Below are 18,395 nucleotides of genomic sequence, written 5' to 3'. Positions count from 1 at the left end.
ATCTTCTGAAAAAATCAGAAGCTCAGGAACAAAGGCACGCAAGATTACTAAAATAATTACTAAAATCATTGGGAAAGGTATTACAAGTTATAGATTGATAGTAGTTTACTAATTCCACTGCTGGAGTTATAACCTGGACATAAATTGCTTGGGGAATAAAACAAGGGCTATGACTATGTTCTGTACATTGAGACTAAATTATCCCGTGGTATAAATTGCATTGAAACGAACGGACTTGCTCTGTTAGTTAACCCATATTCCTCTGTTGGCTTTTTGCCATTAACGTCGACAGGCTGTGTGCTGCGAGAGCCATCTCATATTACCTCTTGCTGCCTTTTCCTTCAAAGATCAGGGAAATTTGTCCCAGCACTTAGTCCTCAGCATGTGTGTTGTTTTTCAGAGTCTGCGTGTGTTTTTCGCTACTGGTACACATTCTCATCACATAGCAGGAATTGCTGATAGTTATCCTTTTCATTAATGTGGCTATTAAGAGAGAAATTTCTAAACTTGGTGAGCTGCTTAGTTTGTACATTCGATTCTTATATATTTGTGCAGCTCTTTTGTTGACTGCACTGCAGGCCACCAGTCGTACAAAAACCTAGACTCCTATCTAGGAAAGCATAGCCTGTCAGATAATCAATTAAAATCCACTTAAATATTAACAAGATCATTTTGCTTATTTCTCATTAGTGTTCAGGAGGTGTTTAATATTGCATAGCTCTCTACAGGAAAGACCCTCAGGTAAATTCATGCCCAAAGTTCCTTCCCTCCATACCATGGAATCTGTTATTCCCGACTCCATCGTCTTTTTGCTGTGTCCGTGCAGTAAGTGGATGTTGCATTTATTTACCAGTTACAGCACTGCCGGTACTGAATTGAATTTGAAACGCTTTTACACACTGATGTCCCCAGTGTGAAAGGTGAACTATAAATCTCAAATCTATCATCAGGGATATTAGATTGAGAGGTTGTGTATGGTTACAGGTCCACAGCTGCAGTGAAACAAAGGTAAGGATGTTTGCACTTGCATGTTTCAACTTAGTATTTTAACTGACTACCATAAAATATGTCAGGTTGTGATAGAACAGCCTTTACCTACTGCTGTCGCCGTTCTGACATGTTAGGTGTTCTTTGCAATGCATTTAAGTATTGTTACCAATTTGGTAATTATCATAAAGATCTTTTCAGCAAGAAAGCAATGGAAAACACCTGATTTAGTGAATGTTTTATGTCTGTAAGCAGCATTTCAATGCGTGTGGCATACAGGGATATGACACGTGTCAATTTTTTACTTTAAATGGAAGCACTGTGCCACTTTTGGGGAAGATGGCCATGGGCACTGGGGACGGGGGGGGAGCAGGCTTTGGGGGGCAGTGGTGGTGGCTGCCAGCTCCTCCTCGTTTCTGAGCTGGAAGAAGCGGTGTTTCCAGCGTACTCTACCCACCATCCTGTCTCTGTCGCTCGTACCAGAGGACCGAAGCCCGCTGCAGCTCCCGCTGTGTGAGCCCACCTTTTTTCCCTTGGCAAAGGAATTGGGTACAGTGCTGCATGTCCTGTCGAGCAGCCAAGGTGCAGACAGGATGGACGCTCATATTCAGAAACTGGGATCTGCTCCCAGACCTCCAGGTAGGAGAAAGATGGCCGGAGGATGAGAGGCGTTGGCAAGGAGAAGGAAGGGCCCCTGGTTTCTGAGGAGCTCACCACCAGCCCCCTTCCGCGCTTCAAGTGCCCTACGTACATAAAGCACCAGCTTCTGACAGCTTGAGGCCTAAATGCTGTTAATGGAAAAAATAAGGATGTTTCATCAATCCTTACTCTGGTTATAACTAAGGTAGGCACCACGTTTTCAGATGAAAACGGGATTTCTGGAAGTATCTCCGCCGCTGTCGCAGAGTACATGTCGGTAAAGCTTTCCCCCAGTCCCGCGCCGCTGTTCTTCGCCAAAGGACGCCAGGCCGGCCCTGGGGCCTGGCAGTGCCGCTGCTCCCTACCCATCGCGCCCCGGTCCCGCCACACGGCTAGCGCACGCGGTGCGCTCGGCCCCCGCTGTCTCGCGGTTTAATCCCTCCTGCTTTTATTCCACCCGCGGGACTCCACGTGCCGTGGCCGGTGGCCGAGGTCGCCGCCGGGAAGGTCCCGCCACGGCGTCGGGACGGCTCGGTGCCCGGCCCCCTCCCCCTCCCGCCGCGCCTGGGCGGGGCTCCCCCCGCCCTCGCGCCCCGCCGGCGCCCGGCCCGCGCTGCGCCGCCGGCTGCGCTTCCGTGCCGCCAGGGGGCGCGGCAGAGGCGGTGGCGGGGGGCGGGGCCGCGGCGAGAGGGGGCGGGGCCCGAGCTCACGTCTGAGTTCCCAGGGCGACGGGTGGTCGCGCCGTGACGTCAGGGTGTTTCCCGGTGACATCAGGCAGCTCATGCGCAGTGGCCGCGGTGGCGATTCTGGGTGACGTCACGGAGCGGGCGTGACGTGCCGGTGGCGCGGGCCGCTGGGAGCTGTCCGGGATCTGCGCTTGCCCCCCTCCCCCCTCCCACTACGGGTCGCGGCTGGGGGCGTCCCGGCGGCGGGGACACGGCTCCCCCCTCCCCCTCCCTCGCCCCAGCGCTTCGATCCAAGATGGCGGCGCTGAGCAGCGGCAGCAGCGCGGAGGGGGCCTCGCTTTTCAACGGGGACATGGAGCCCGAGCCGCCGCCGCCCGCGCTCGGCGCCTGCTACGCGGGGGGCAGCGGCGGCAGCGGCGACCCGGCCATCCCGGAGGAGGTGAGGCCAGACGGCGGCTGTGGCCGCCCCCCGCTGCCCATCGTGCCCCCGCCCCCTCCGCCTGGCCCGCACCCGGGGGCCGCCGGCGGGCCCGGCTGGGGCGGCGGCGGAGGCGCGGTGCTAGCCGGGGCCTCGCGAGGCGGGGGGGTGGCGGCGGCGGGGATCCCCGCTATGGGGAGGCCCCGGCCTCCTCCCCCCTCCGGCGGCAGGGGCGCCGCTGGGTCCAGCCGCCGCTGATGTAGCGTCGGGGCGGTGAGGCTCCGCGCCTCGTCGCGGCCCCGCTCCCGCCGCCCGGCGCGCAGGCAGTGCCCGGCGATCGGGTCCGCTCTGCCCGTGGGGCGGCCTGTGCCCTGTGCGGAGGCGGCCGGACCCGCGGGGGCCGCGGCCTCCCCCGCTCCGCCGCGCTCCGCCTGAGGGGGTGGCGGTCACGGGCCGGTTTCGGACGGGCCCACCTCCGTGCCCACCTCTTGTGCCCCGGCTGTCACGCGTGCTGTTACCTGGCGGTTGTGGCCGGCAACGCTTTTGCGTGGGGGTTTTGTAATCGGTTTCCTCCGGTGGCTTTGGAAGGCTCGAAATGTATTTTATAAAACAGGGTTGGGTACGGTTCCTTTTGTGGCCTGGCTCGCCGTTTCTGCAGGAGGAGTCTGAGGAAACGTTAACGGCCAGGGCAGCGCGCAGGCAGTGAGGATGTCAGGCCTCTGGTTTGGGTCTCTCTTACATACTTCCTGTGTTTGGGGGCATATTACTTAACTTCCCAATCCCACAGCGAGCGGGCGGTACTACCTGTTTTGCTAGGGTTAACGTGTAAGTTGCTAGCGCTTCTGAAACGTTTTCAGAAGCTGGAAGAAAACATGCCGTAACAATGCAAGGTATTTTGCAGATTCGGATACCGTAGGCATCGCAGTCGGAACGAATTGCCAAATGCCATGCATCAAGTCTGTTCTGGAGGTAAACACAGATGCCAGAAGCTCTGCCTTCTTGTTCCCAGCGTTAGTTGCTGAAGATTATTTTGGATCAGCTTTCCCCAGTGTGGCTGTGTAATTGGTACAGGACCTCTCTGTGAGCAGAGTCTTGTGGCCCTGTGAGGTGCCGAGCCCACCAGGTAACGGCTCCTTGCTGCTCCTGGGGGAGAGCCTCCGGCAGGGAAAATGACCTGACTTCGATCATCAGCTCACAGGGGGATCCAGTTTGACTCCCAACTCGTCAGAAAAAGACTACCTTTTTATCCATTTCATTTATTAATAGCGTAGTAGATTATAATGAAATTAATGGGTTGAGAAGTTTGACAAGTACCAGCTCATGCTGAGTGGACAGCCAGAAAGGAGAAATAGGGAAAGAGTCTGCCCCTATTGATGCTAGTGAGAGGCAAGACTGATTCCTTCATCTTAAGGAGCTACTGGCTTACTTGCCAAAGGCAGGCAAAACACAGCAGTACACATGTATTTTACACCTACCCGGCAGAGTGATTAAATGCTTTGAGTAATGCAAGTCCAGTCCTAACTTTCCTGAGTAAGGAGAAACTCAACTGGTTGAGAAACTTAAACACCTGAAGAGTGGGGTTTAACAAATGCTTTCTTTCAGCAGCAAAATGAGGTTAAAAAGCTTCTTGCAGACTTTTATTGCTCAGATTTTGCTGGTGCAACTGAATTTCTCAGTTTTTTCTACCATAGAAAACCCAAAATCTCTGTGGAATTAATTCAATAATTGGTTTATCTTGTGGCCCTAGAAACAATAATATCAGTACAGCTGAGTTGGGTAAATAATCTGCAGTGTAAGAGAGGAGAGGGGAAAGCAGTGTTAGGAGGCAAGAATTTTTAAAAAAAATCCTTTTTCCTACGAAGGGTGGGTGTTTGTGAAACTGCTGTAAGTCACTTGAACTTCAGAAGTGTTTTAGCCTCTGTCAAGTCATTAGATTTGACTCCAAATGCTAAATTACATAGTGTTGCTGCTTCTCCCCCTACCCTGTATGTCTTACATCCCTATATGAGAGAGAGGGAGATAGAGAAGCAGTCTGGTATCCGCAACACCTGCCAGCCTGAGAGCTTGTTACATTGCAAGTATGGGTGCATATATTCAAGGTTAGGAAGTGTGTGGGGGTATTTTTGTATTATTTAAAAGCAAAATTCTTATACTGAAACACACAGGTCTAAGGTAGAGCTGGTGTTATAATTTTTATTTTCTGATGTGGTTTTGTTCTTTAGTTCTTCCTCGGATTGTAAGTAATTAAATTTTGTTTACTGTGTAACTACACCTATTACTTCATCTAAACTTGAAGTTTTAATAAAGTTCAAGACCAAAAAAATTGCTGATACAGTTAAAATGGAAACTATCCTTAATACTAATACAAGCCAACCTGAAGTGTAATGCAAATTCAAAGTGACATAAGTCAGAAAAATACTCAGGTGCTTCTGACTGACTCATGGCTTTAATGGAAGTACATGTTCTAGTGTTTTGTTTCATTCCTTCAAATCAAGGTAAATCTAAGCTTTAGAGGTAACCTTGCTGTGGAAGATGGTCAAGGAGCGTAACCTCGCTTATTTTGAGGAGATACCTGGAAAGATTTTAGTTCCCTGTAATCTTTCGGGAACTGCCGTCCCGATTTCCAGAAGGAAAACCTGCAGTTCTATACTCAGTTTCTAGTTTTAAAAGAGAGGTGGACAACAAGAATCTCTGACAGACCTTGAAGTAGTCTTACGCAAACTTTTGAGTTGGAGCTCTGCTAAAGGAGGTGGTCTGTATGAAGATCGTAATTGAGTGCTTCTGTGTCAGTTGAAACTACATCAGCATTGCTTACGAACTCAGAGGTTGGGGTTTTGGAAAACAAGTTTAAGCCACATCGTTCAACTCATGGCCAGTTTTTAATCAAATAATGCATTTAGTTCTTCAGAAGTTGCCTCAGTAGCCTAACTGCTGGTGCTGAAAATCTTCGTCTAATAATGAAGTCATGACAGAAGAGCATAATAATTGCTAAAGCATTTTTTTCTGTGTTACAATTCAAGATCAGTAAGAGTAGCTGCACATACACTCATATAGTACACTTAGGAAATAGGTACTTCTTGGGGGCATAAGGATTTGGAAAAGGTAGGGGCAAGTGAATTTAGTAGACGTTTTCCTTTTCTGCTCATGGTTCAGTTGCTGGTGTTGGGACGCGTAGGATGAGTGCTGGCGTCTGGAGGCACGTAGGTTGGCTGCTTCTCCAGGATGAATTCTCAGGACAAGAGATTGTTTGGATGAAAGGTTTTTCAGAGTATTACAGAGTTGTTGATATAGTAAGGAGTGTGTGACAGCTGGGAGGAAAGGCTCTGTTCCTGTTGCTGGAGATTATTTACACCAATATTAAATAATTCAAATGGGATTTTCTGTACTTGGAGCTTTGTGCCCTGACCTGCTCTTTGGAAGACAGAAATTACTTTGAAGGTTGTAAAGTGAGGGCCTGAGCTGTTGGACGGTCAATTGTTTTCTAGGCGGCAATGCTGGAATTTATCCTGCATGAATATTAGTTATATATTTGGAAACCTTAATCTTATAAAACAGATTTGAGAAGGAGAATAAAATGCATAGAATGGAAAGGCGCCCCTAACCTTATAACATGAAGTGGTGGGTTCTCATAAAGTGATGTAGGTACACCAAGAAAAACGGGTTGTTTTTGTTGCAATAACACTTAGGGAACCTATCATACTGGGAATTAGAATGACTTTCCTTTTAAGTTCCTATTTCTCTGAAGAGTTTAGAATTAAACGTGCTACTTATTTGGAAAGTTAAAATGATATAAGCATTTTTTTACTTCATTGCTTTTGTAGTTTTGGGAATATGTTTTATGTTGAATCTCAATTATGTTTCATTGCATTTGCGTTCAGTGATTGAGCTAATGCTGTAGTCTGTGAGTTACATCCTATTTAATTGTGAGGACAAGTTAAACTTTAGCTACAAGGTGCTTCATATCGAGCTAATATTCTGCAGGAGTATATCTCAAAAGATAAGTAAAATAATTATTTTGATTTACACAGCAAAGGAAAGGCCTTAGCTGAACACCACGTCTGAATTCGGGTCACAGCTTCAAGAAATACATGGTCTAGCAGGGGAGAGTCTAGAGAAGAATAATAAGGGTCATCTGACGTCTAGAAGGTCAGAGCTTTGAGAAAAGACTGAAAAAAAATTGAGGTATTTAAAAAAGGAATGGAAATTGTCGAATCTGATGCAAAAAAGAATGCAAATAACTTGTTCTCAAGGTTCATGTCAATTACTACCAGAAGTAGCGAGTTTAAATTGTAGCAGAGGAGATGGTTTCACATTACTATTAGACCTTTTTCTTTGTGGCTAAGGATAGTGAAGTGTGAAAATAGACTTTTTTAACTTATTTATAAAATGTCCATTAATAGATTCCATCACTTCCCACAGGCCAACATATGTCAGGAGTAATGGGTGAAAGTTGATCCAGGTGTAGAAAAGACGATGACTTTTGTCGTCTTTTCCTTAGGCTTTTTATGATTTATTTGTGGCAAGGTAGTTCAGACATTAAAACACAACCTTGAAATACTTGAGTTTAGTGGGGATATTAAAGAGATTTCTGCCTATGAAGTTTTTCCCAAAAGGCAATAGGATTAACAGCTCTGTCCTGTGGTAGCTTGTTTGATTACACAAAACTTGCTCAATAGAGTAGTAGCTTCTTCTGAAAAGTTTTGATGTCTCAGGAGGCTTGTTTCTTGTCTCTGTGGATATCCACAAACTGGTTGTATATGAAGTGTTTGGTACTGATTTTTTGTTAATTTGTGTTGTTACTTCAGCTGCTAATGCTGTTCCCATTTGTATTTTTTTGTAGTTGTTAAACTCAATCTTATTTTTAAAGCTGTTCTAATAATATCCTTCTTGACAATTCTTTTGTTACATGCAGTTAAAAATACTGTAGACCAAATGAGATTTGTTTTTTTTGAGGATATCTTTTGATAGTAGCTATTTTTTTTAAAACAAACTGAAGAAACATGGATTTCCTTAAAGCTCCAATATTCCACTTTGTTATGTTATTTGTAACAAATCTATAGTTCGGTTTTATTAATTGGTTTATCTATGGGAAATTTGACTGCATGAAATATTTTGGAGGGAATTTCAATTAGAAGGAAATTAATTTTATTTGTTCTTCCAAAGGAAACAAAGGAAGGTTTCAAATGATCACACGATCGCTAATTTTCTTCCAATCCAGCCTTACATAGAAACTGTTTCAGACAGGTTTAAGAGGTTTTTTTTGAGACACTTTTTGGCCGAGTGTAAATTTTTTGTGCAAGTTTTATTTTCAGTTTGAACCACTCGCTTTTGAAGGGTGGTGTAATGTACAGCGTGGTAGAAGTGCTCTGTCATGACCGTAGTCGCCAGTGGTTGATGCTGCTCCCACCACTGCAGTTTCACTGAAGTCAATCAGATGGTGCTCTGCCGTGCAGAGCAGAGGGTTTTGCTGCTTTCCATACGTGGACCTGGCCACTCAGCCAGGTCTGCTCTCTTGTGCCAACTTAGTACCACGCAGGTCCTTCCCTAAGTTGATTCAACTCACAAACGGTGAAGAAAATGGGTGTCATTTTTTCCGAGTTAGTTTTCCGCAGGCGGGGTGAACTGAATCTCCTCAACATGGCACCTGATGAGCTCCAAAATTCTTGTGAGGTACGAGATGGAAGGAATGTCACTAGGGAGAGTAGCGGTAGTATGGTGGGGTTTCATTTCCTTTTCCCCCCCCTTTTTTTTTCTTTTTTTTAAGATCATCTTTGTCTTGTGAAACTGCACTGGCCGCCTTTTTTTTATATTGGTATGAGAGGTCTTGTTCAGCTGAGGCTTCCTTAGCTGAACTTACTAGGTTTAGATCGTGACACGTTAGATCTTTGTGGCCTTGAGCTTCCCACGCTAGGTTGTAACAATCTTGCTTGGTCTCTCTGGATTGCTGCTGAGCGTACCTTTGACAGAAGCATGGTTACGTGCCATAGTTTTGCCAGTGTGCCAGGGATGTGAAAGTCCTCTATGAGCTTCTTGTATAGTAAGCATACTTTTCCAACAGGTTTGACCATGTGAGAGTTCTAGGTACAATACTTAGTTTTCTGAGGTGTGAGGTGATTTTCATAATTTTCAACTGTTCACACATCTGTGTGTGTGAACAGAGCTACTTTCTCATAGCTAGTGCAGGATACAGAAGTCTGTATGCAATATATGTGTTTCTTTGCTTCAGTTTTTTTATTCCAGTTGCTCTTGAGCTTTTTGGGTGTACAATGGAGTCCTCCTAATCTTCTCTCCTGCACACAGCTTCTTTCCAAAATTATGAAATACGTTTTTATGCAACTGATTTCCTCTTCTGTGACCAGTGCTGAAGTTTTAAACTTGGTGCAGAATTACATGCCTTTTCTTCTTTTTTCCTGCTAAAACTACTTGCTGCAAGTGTTTGGCTTGTTGCTCCACCTTTTTAGCATTTGTACGTTTTGAAGGAGCTCCAACAGTGCCTTTCTTTATTTTGTTTCTGATAACATTTAATGAATGTGGACTCTAGCAAAAAAGGGTGAAACGGGCAAAGATCTAATTTTTAACCATTCCTGTTGTCCGAAGGTGCTGTTGGCTCAGGCAGGAGTTTTTGGGGAACAGCGCTGCCAGCTATCATTACCACCTTAACACACCCAACCAACCTGAACATTAAAGATCAGAAAACAGAACCTGTGTTCTTTTGAAAATGATGTTTGTCATTGAGAATCAAATGGATTCTCCACACTATCAATATTGAATTCAGGAGATCGTAGGAGTGTATTTGGGCACTGAAGGAAGCCTTTATTTTTCTAAGGTTCTGATCAAGTGAAATATTTTTGTGGGTTCTCCCAGTATACCCACACAAACTTTATTATGAAAAGGCAGTTAAATTTCTACATGAAGGGTACCAACTTTCTTCAAAATCTTTCATCTAGGAGGCAAGCAAGTAAGGTTGTTAAGGAACAAAATGTACGTACTTTTTAAAAACGTATTGCATAACTAAGTGGCTAGGATTTTTTTTCCACAAAAATGGGGATACCAGCTCTAATATCTTCATCTGTTACATAGTGAAGCTTCTTAAACAGTATAGTTATTAGTAAAGTTGTTAAATGCACTGATAAGTAGTAAATATTTTTCAAATGCAGTTACGTTGTGTTCAGTTAACATTTTCTGACACTTGGAGCACAGACTTGGTAACTTTTTAAATTTTTTTTTTTTAACCTCAGATAAAGGGTTTGTTTTGAGGGTAGACATTTCTGAAGTCTGAGTAGTGTGTCTTTTTTTAATCTCTAGTACAAGTTATTCTCTAATGGTGTTTGAAAAACATAAAATCAACATGAAATAAAATACATCATTATGACTAAGAAGTTGGTAGTATCTACGTGTTTGGAACTGGGTGGTTATATATTGGTGCCTCAATCTTTGAATTGGTTTTGTAAATTTATTCATTAAAGCTTAATAGGTCAAACATTCTCTCTAATTAGTTGTAAGTAATGTAGATTTAAATGTGAGTCTTTAGCATCATCTGCGATAGCTTTCAGAAAGGATTTCTTTAAGCATTCTCATAATTTTGCTGCAATACAGTTTTTAAGTGCTAGTAAACCCCCTTGTGACATTTTAAAGCTTATGCACATTGTTGAAAATTGATGTAACTTTCTCCAGCCTCTAGGTTTGGTAGTTATAGGTTATAAGTCTTGCAGCAGGTTTTATATACTAAATAGTTCTCCAATTTGATCAGCTAAAGTTTGACTGAGTCAAATGAAAATATCTTTTTCAGCATTTATTTTTAAGTTTTCTGAACTAGGTTGTTCTTTTCACCATCCTGCCATGGTAGCTGTTGTATCTTGGTTTGGATTTTAATTTTTTTTTTTTTTTTTTAATCTTCTAACTCTACAATGAGTGGCAAGGAGCCAATTCTGTCTTTTAAATTACTACATTTTTCATGTTAGTACTAAGGTTACTAAGGCAGCATGGTCTGCTGAGTGGAACACAGAAAGCCATTTAGGAGAATATGGTTTCTGTGGCAATTTCTATTTGTGACTGTTTTCTGTGATTGGGAGCAAATTATTTGTGGTTTAAAAAAAGTACATTTGCCCTGTTTCAGGTTTTGAGACCTGTTTGTGATAAAAATGGGAAACCTTAGTTACTTTATTGGATCACAGATATTTCTAAACAAACAGAATATAGTTGTACTTGACTAACAACTCCAGCTGTCTTTTACATTTTCTAACCAATTGATAGGAAATACATGCACAGTGTAGTAACAGTTTAGTGGTGGAATATTGCAAAGTGTATAACAAATTATTTTATGCATTGATAACATGAACTTTCGAATAGGTGCTGATTATCTTTTCTGGATAGTCTAATTAATTGTGTGCTTTGGCAAGGAGAGAGCAGAATAAGTTCTGTAGTTCAGCTGAGACTGAGTTTGTTTTGTCATTTTAATTAATGTGACCCAAGCTGTTTAAGAGCCGTGCTCAACTAGTGTTCGTTTCTTATAGGCAATTATCATGATTAGCTGGTTGGCTGCTTGCTTTCCATCACAAATACAACATGTCTTAAGCATAAGGTGTGCAGAGAAATAGTCTGGTGTATGCCTTATTGTAGTCTTTTAAATTTCACCTCTGTGTGGATTTAACACTTGTTGAGAGTCTGTGGTAAAATTGCATTCTTAAATAAGGTAGGAAATTTGGATAGGTTTTTTTTTCTCCTACAACACTCTAGGGAGAAGTTTTTAAATTCATAAATGTAAATACAGTGAATTGTACCAGAACTTAATCTGTGTATGATCCTTGTGACTACTGAATTGGTACCAAAGTGAATAAAAGGGACTAGTAGTAATGCAACACAAAAGCCTCGAGGAATATGGAATTAAAGATTTAGTTAGATCAAAGACAGACGTACAACTGGTGGTTAATGATTTAAATGAAGGATGCAGACACCTCTTATTTTTCACACTCTGCTGTTCTACTGTGGTAGAAAACGTGTTAACTTTCCTTTTTATAGTGCTTGGAGGCAAATTCTACTTAGCAGCAAGCAGCAAAGATGGCAGGTGATGGAAAAAGTGGGGGAATGAAAGAGAATTGAAACTTGACCAGGAAGGCTGCTGCTTCATGGTAGCCTGAATCCATCTAATTGTGGACTATAGAGAGGAAAAGTGGCTTTTTGCACCAGCTCAGGTGGTTACTGGGTCCTCTGCCAAGCTGTTTCAGCACACTAGACTGGCAGAAAACTAACCTCGCCAAAGAGAAAAATTTTCCACTTGTTTAGCTTAATGAAATGGTTCAGCCAAAGGTTTAAGTTCTGGAGAAAGAGAAAGGAAGGGAGCAGAGGTAAATAGCCAAGGACAATATGATACCCATACCCTTCTAGGTTGCTGTAAGCTGCAAAGCAACCACTGCCTAAGGCTCTTGGTGACTTTGTTCTTACAGAGAAACTGCTTGGTTATGTTACAAGGATAGACTTTATTGAGCTCTATCCTTTACAATTTATCATAGTATTAAAAAAATTATTTTTAAACACTTACAAGAAGTAAGGAACATTTGAAGCCTGAATTCCTTTTGTTAAAGAGGAGGCAATTAAGAAGCAAAGGCACAACAGACTGAAAGGCTACTTATTCAGCTTTAAGAGTAGAGCTGAATGATGAGCAATTAAATTTGTTTAGAATTCAACAAATGCAAAGACATAGATTACTCTCAGTTGCAACTGATGGTTTGCAAATAAATGAAAGACACAAGAATATTAAGTAAAAACTAAGTGTTAGTAATACCAGGATTTTGTGTGGTGGAAGTCTTCTGGTAAAGAAAGCAAGTTTTTATTGAATGTGTTTGTCTTAGAATTGCAGTTAGTCTGCCACAGATTTTTTTCAATAGCTTTTCTGCAGCTAACTCATCAAAGATGATACTCTGATACTTGAGTGTTAACTTGGTCAGATGTTTCCTAGTTTTGTGGAGTAGGGAGGGAGTTGTTGGGTGTTTGGTTTTGGTGGGGTGTTTTTGCTTAACGGGAACAGTGTCACAACAGACACAGTTGAAAACCTACATTGCTGGTTATAAGGGGTTAAGAATTGGCCTTTCCTTCCTAAAACATGTTACCTTTTAAATGGAAAATAGTTTTCATCTTGAAGCCTATTTAATATTTTACTGACTGCTGTGCTTACAGCAGATGCCTGCTGATCACATTACTGTATTAGCTGACCTAGTTATGAACCTAGTCATCAGACAGGATGGTAAAAAATATGTTGTACCTCTTCTTGATGATTTTCTTTCTTGAACCTACTATTATACATCTTCACCAATGCCATTCTTCATCACTCTAGAAAAATACATTCATAGAGTTTTGTGGAAAAAGAGGTACTGGATCCTTTTTCTCTTGGCTACAGTAACTTCTCTAGATATTGTTGTCCATAACTTATTTGCTATTCTGTCATTGTAAATTTTACCAGACTCATTCTGAACTACCTAGCTAGCCAACAATGAAAAGACACTGTCAAAGCTTGTATGTCAGACATTGTAAAGGAGCTGCAATAAAACTGATTCAACAACATTAATAAAAAGTTGGGGAAGATAAACTAGGAAAGCTTCTATGTGTACGCTGGTGATAAAAGGAAGACTAGGGAAAATGTGGACCCTCTCTGGAAGGAAACAGGAGACCTGGTTACCCGGGTTATGGAGAAGGCTGAGGTACTCAATGACTTTTTTGCTTCAGTCTTCACCGGCAGGTGCTCGAGCCACGCTATCCAAGTCGCAGAAGGCGAAGCATTTGACACTGTCCTGCATTACAACCTCGTCCCTAAATTGAAGAGACATGGATTTGATGGATGGACCACTTGGTGGATACAGAATTGTCTGGATGGTCACACTCAGAGTTGCAGTCAACAGCTCAATGTCCAAGTGGAGACCAGTGACGAGTGGCATTCCTCAGGGGTCGGTGCTGGGATTGGCGCTGTTTAACATCTTTGTCAGTGACATGGACTGTGAGATTGAGCGCACCCTCAGCAAGTTTGCTGACAACACCAGTGGTGTGTGGTACAGTTGACACACTGGAGGGAAGAGATACCATTCAGAGGGACCGTGGCAGGCTTGAGAGGTGCATCTCTGTGAACTTCATGAAGTTCAGCAAGGCCAATTGCAAGGTCCTGCACATGGGTCCAGACAATCCCAAGCACAAATACAGGCTGAGCGGAGAATGGATTGAGAGCAGCCCTGAGAAGAAGGACTTGGGGGTGTTGGTTGATGAGAAGCTCAACATGACCTTTCAATGTGCACTTGCAGCCCAGAAAGCCAACTGTATCCTGGGCTGCATCAAAAGAAGCATGGCCAGCAGGTTGAGGGAGGTGATTCTGTCGCTTCTCTATTCCACTCTGGTGAGACCCCACGTGAAGTACTGCATTCAGGTGTGGAACCCTCAGCACAGGAAAGACAGGGTTGTGTTGGAGCGGGTCCTAAGGAGGGCCATGAAGATGATTGGAGGGATGGAACACCTCTCCTATGAGGACAGGCTGAGAGAGTTGAGGTTGTTCAGCTTTGAGAAGAGAAGGCTCTGGGGAGACCTTATTGCAGCATTCCAGTACTGAAAGGGGGCTTCTAAGAAAGATGGGGACAGACTTTTTAGCAGGGCCTGTTGCAATAGGACAAGGGGTAATGGTTTTAAACTGAGAGAGGGTGGATTTAGACTAGATCTAAGGGAGAAATTCTTCACTATGAGGGTTGTGAGGCACTGGAACAGGTTGCCCAGTCAAGTTGTGGATGCCCCATCCCTGGAATTGTTAAAGGCCAGGTTGGATGGGGCTCTGAGCAACCTGGTCTAGTGGAAGGGCGCTTGGAACTAGATGATCTTTAAGGTCCTTTCCAACTGAAACCATTCTGTGATTCTATAAAAGGCAGCCTCAATGCTGATGTTCATGTCACTTATGTAAACTCCTACATGAAACCCATTGCCAGCTGGTTTTCAGTTCAGTAAAGTGTTTCAGCTGTTAGTAGTTTTCATACTTGTTTTTAATAAAAAGTTTAACTACCCTGTTGAAAATGCATGAAGAGCCAGCAGGGAGTAGGAAAAATGCAAAAATTAACACAGTGGATGTGCAAGTTGAGAGAAGTTTCCACTGAGAGATGGAGAAGAGCTAGAGCTTAAAGTATAGGATGAAGGAAAGGAGTGTGCATGTTGCAGCAGATGACTGCAGAAAATGAAAAGCTTTGTAAGAGGCAAGAAGAGAACCAGCACCATTCATGGTTGATGCTGGGGGGGAAGTATCTCAGGAAAAGATATCAAAATGTGAGAAAGAGGTAACAGTGATTTTTCAGCAAAGAAACTGGGAAAATGCGAACTCTGCATCTTGATATGCAAATGCTGAGATGGGGTTCTGACTTATTAACCCCATTCATACGTCCTCTTGCCTCTCTTTCACCCTAACACTTCATTTTCAAGTTAGTTAAGACATTAATCCAGCTAAGAACTACCTCATACATGACAGCTTTCTAAAGCATTTTCTGACAAAGTGAATCCTAGCTCAGTGGACCAATTGAATTGATTCTGTAAGAAAGAAGCCTGAAGGGACCTATTAGAATAGTATGGGGTAGGTGTTGATGATTTTGTCCTTCTTATAAAACAGTTTCCAAATCAAATGCTTAATTCTTTTTTTTTTAATTACCTAGTTGGTTCTATCAAAGTATTCTCCATCATCACCAAGTGTGATAATCCAAATGTGGGACATATTGTTCCTGGACAAATAATGGCTTTTTTTCTTTACAAAATAGATTTGAACTCTCAGGTGTCTTCTACCAAATGTGAATCATAGAGGTTAGAGTTGGGGTGTGCTGCACGATTTGAGTACTGATGCCAGGTGCAAAGAGAATAAAAGGTAGTTTGCTTTGTGCTGTGCCAGGCTCTGTATATTTTGACAAGCAGCAAAGGATGCACAAATATCTTTGTGGCTTATAGCCTCACATCTGTGGAGCCATAGTTTTCCCTGACAGAAGGGAGTTAGGCCTGTGTCCATGTTAGCCTGCGTCAGCTTCCTTGTGTCAGCAGCACTAAAAGGAGAATCAAATCTAATCTCTTGTGATGGAGAATAACCTTAACCTAATGCTATGAGATAAGACAGAAAAATTTATTTGAGGCTTTTTTTGGAAAAATTATAAGGTTATCCGAGCTGTAAAGGATTCATTGCTTTTTTGTGGAACTACAATGAAACAGCATGTCTCAAATAACTATGTTGCTTCCTCTGGGAAGGGACTGGACTTGCATGTGGAGAGTACTAGGTGCGTTGTAGATTTACTTCAGCATACATTAAAATTTCTAGCAACTGCCTCTTAGGCTGGCATTAGTTTTTGTATTTCTGTGAGATACTTGGAAGTTGTGGTTTTATGGATTCCTACAGGTGTGAAGTTTCATAAATGGAGTGGAATGCTCCTAAGAGTAACAAAAAATAGGTCTGTTCGTTCTTAATGACGAGCAGGCTGCTGCAGTTCTCTTACTTCTAGAGAAAGTGTGAAAAAAGCATGGATAAAAGGATTACTGTGAGATCTCGATGAAGGAATGGTATTAATGTGTACGGGTTTAGCTTGAAAAACTTGGTTTTATTCTGTTGTCTAGGAACAAGCTCTTTGGTCCAGAACTGATTGCTAAAAGGATTCTATATTCATGCTTTTGCTGCCTCTGTTGTTAGCTGGTTCTTTGTTGCTGTCCTGGAATGCACGTGCGTACGGGGAATGAGACACTTATTAAATCCTAGGCAATTTTTGTACACTTAGGTTGTATTTGGACAGTTGAAAGAAACCCGTATGTCTGTGAGTGCTACTGAACTCAAGAGATTTAATTCTTAAGAAACTAGTGTTTAAGATTTTTTCACAGAGATGATGGGAATGTGTCTCGGCTCAAAATCTGTTAGGCTGGGCTGGTGCACAGGATGCACACTTAGCTGAGAGGACTTCCCTGAACAAGCAAGTTTGAGAGGAGAAAAGACAGGCTGAAGTTGCTGGCTCTGTAAGTGCAACAAATACGGTGTATTTTTTGTGAGGTGGAAGCTGTGGGGTACTGTTGTGTGTAGAAGCAGACGTTTTCAAATTGCATGAGGTCACTTGGAGAGAGTACCAGTGTGGAAATTCCAGTTAGGAAAAGGCTTGAGTTCCTTTGCTTGCATTGAAGGAGTCATAGACCCTGCATAGTAGGATGTGATATACTTGCATATGGGTTGATTCTCAAGGAGCTATCTAGTTAAGGGATGCTCTGGACCCCCAAAAAGCTGTGCATAAGCATATTCACTAATACGGAAGCCAGAAGGTAAGTTTCCTCTAAGTAGAAATAAGTAGAAGTTGCCACTTAAAGGGAAATTGTGAAGCTTGGGAATTTGCCATGGCATATGTGTTCTTGTGCCTACTTGATTAGGGATATTATTGTGCGAGTCAATGCTAGATTTGCGAAAGTTTTTTCAGCTTGTCAGAAGACTTTTGATGAATGTGGCACACGAAATAGTTTTTCCATTTCTGTGAGCAACAAGTAATGATTTGTTGCTATGGTTGACTTTGATAAATTTCCTTCTATCTTCAGCATACTTTAACTATGTGAATAGCCTTTCTAAGGTGATAGAAATCCGTATTAAGTTTGTAAAATTCACCTGTGGAAGGCTCTTGGTTTAGTTCGGAGATGTATAGTAGGTAATTCAGGGCACCATTTTCAGCTCCTCTGAGCAATGCTGTCTTCCATTAGACTTTAACTTCACCTTCTTCAGGTGAAGACATTTTTGCCATAGCCTGGCAGTTGGCAGTAAGTTTCAAAATTTTTTTTTCCTTCAGTCACTCAGTTTTTGCTCTTCTCATGATATTAACTTAGCAGGAAGATTTCTGCCCTCATTAGAGGCTGTTCGATTCTCTTGTCGTCATCTCCTAAATAACCTGCTTCTGTTATGCATATTGCTGTTGCTCTGTATCTTTACTGTAAGAGAGGAGAGAAGCAAGGTAGTGGTTATGGCACCAAATAGAACGTACATATAAGCAAGGAAGTTATTAATTATCAACCTTCAAACCCCTGCTTGAGCAGGGGTTGGACCAGATGACCTCCAAAGGTCCCTTCCAACCTCCACCCTTCTGTGATTTTGGGTTACTTTGTCAGTGAAGCATCTTCCCTCCCCACCTCCCTTGTTGCCAGGCATTTAAGTATAGTAAATTGTTGATACTGGTTGTGGTACAGTACATGTTGAGGAAAGTTTTTTGTTTTTTTTTTTGATGGGTAAAACTTCCAGAATGACCAAATAATAGCAGTCGCGTCAAATACTAAAGAAACCTGTTTCTGAAGGTAATCCTGAGACCATTCCTTAGTTTGCCAAGAATTTTCTGTGTACACACACAGGTTAACAGCATATTACCAGTTATACAGTAACTAAACATCCTAAACTCTTATATTGAACAGGTTAATTGAAAGAACATTAATTCAAGAGTGTTCTTTTCACCAACCATACAACTAGCCCTTTGCCATTTTGGGGAAAAACTAGCAAAATACAAAAATCCTTCTCTCTGCTGGTCGGCAGTCCTAGCTTCATCGTGATAAATTGATTGCAAGTTCAGACGCAAGCTGACTTCCACAGTCGCCTCAAGGGAATTTACATACAGAATACTTGAATAGCACGTGCTGTTTGGTGTCCCCTCACTCCTCTTACT

General features: G+C 42.7%; 1 protein-coding gene across 3 annotated transcripts in view; it reads left to right on the top strand.

Moving 5' to 3' along the window:
* Positions 1-2,607: 2,607 nt before the first annotated feature.
* BRAF (B-Raf proto-oncogene, serine/threonine kinase) overlaps positions 2,608-18,395 on the top strand; it is a gene marked incomplete at both ends in the record, with an annotated part of 83,410 nt that continues 67,622 nt past the window's right edge. For all 3 annotated transcript variants that reach the window (XM_082012920.1, XM_082012921.1, XM_082012919.1), the window contains one exon: positions 2,608-2,751. In XM_082012920.1, coding sequence (XP_081869046.1) covers positions 2,608-2,751 — 144 coding nt within the window. The remainder of the gene's footprint in view (positions 2,752-18,395) is intronic.

The sequence above is a fragment of the Phaethon aethereus genome (assembly GCF_964289735.1).
Source record: "Phaethon aethereus genome assembly, chromosome: 1".
Taxonomy (NCBI): Eukaryota; Metazoa; Chordata; class Aves; order Phaethontiformes; family Phaethontidae; genus Phaethon; species Phaethon aethereus.
This window is presented reverse-complemented; position numbering and strand designations above follow the sequence as displayed.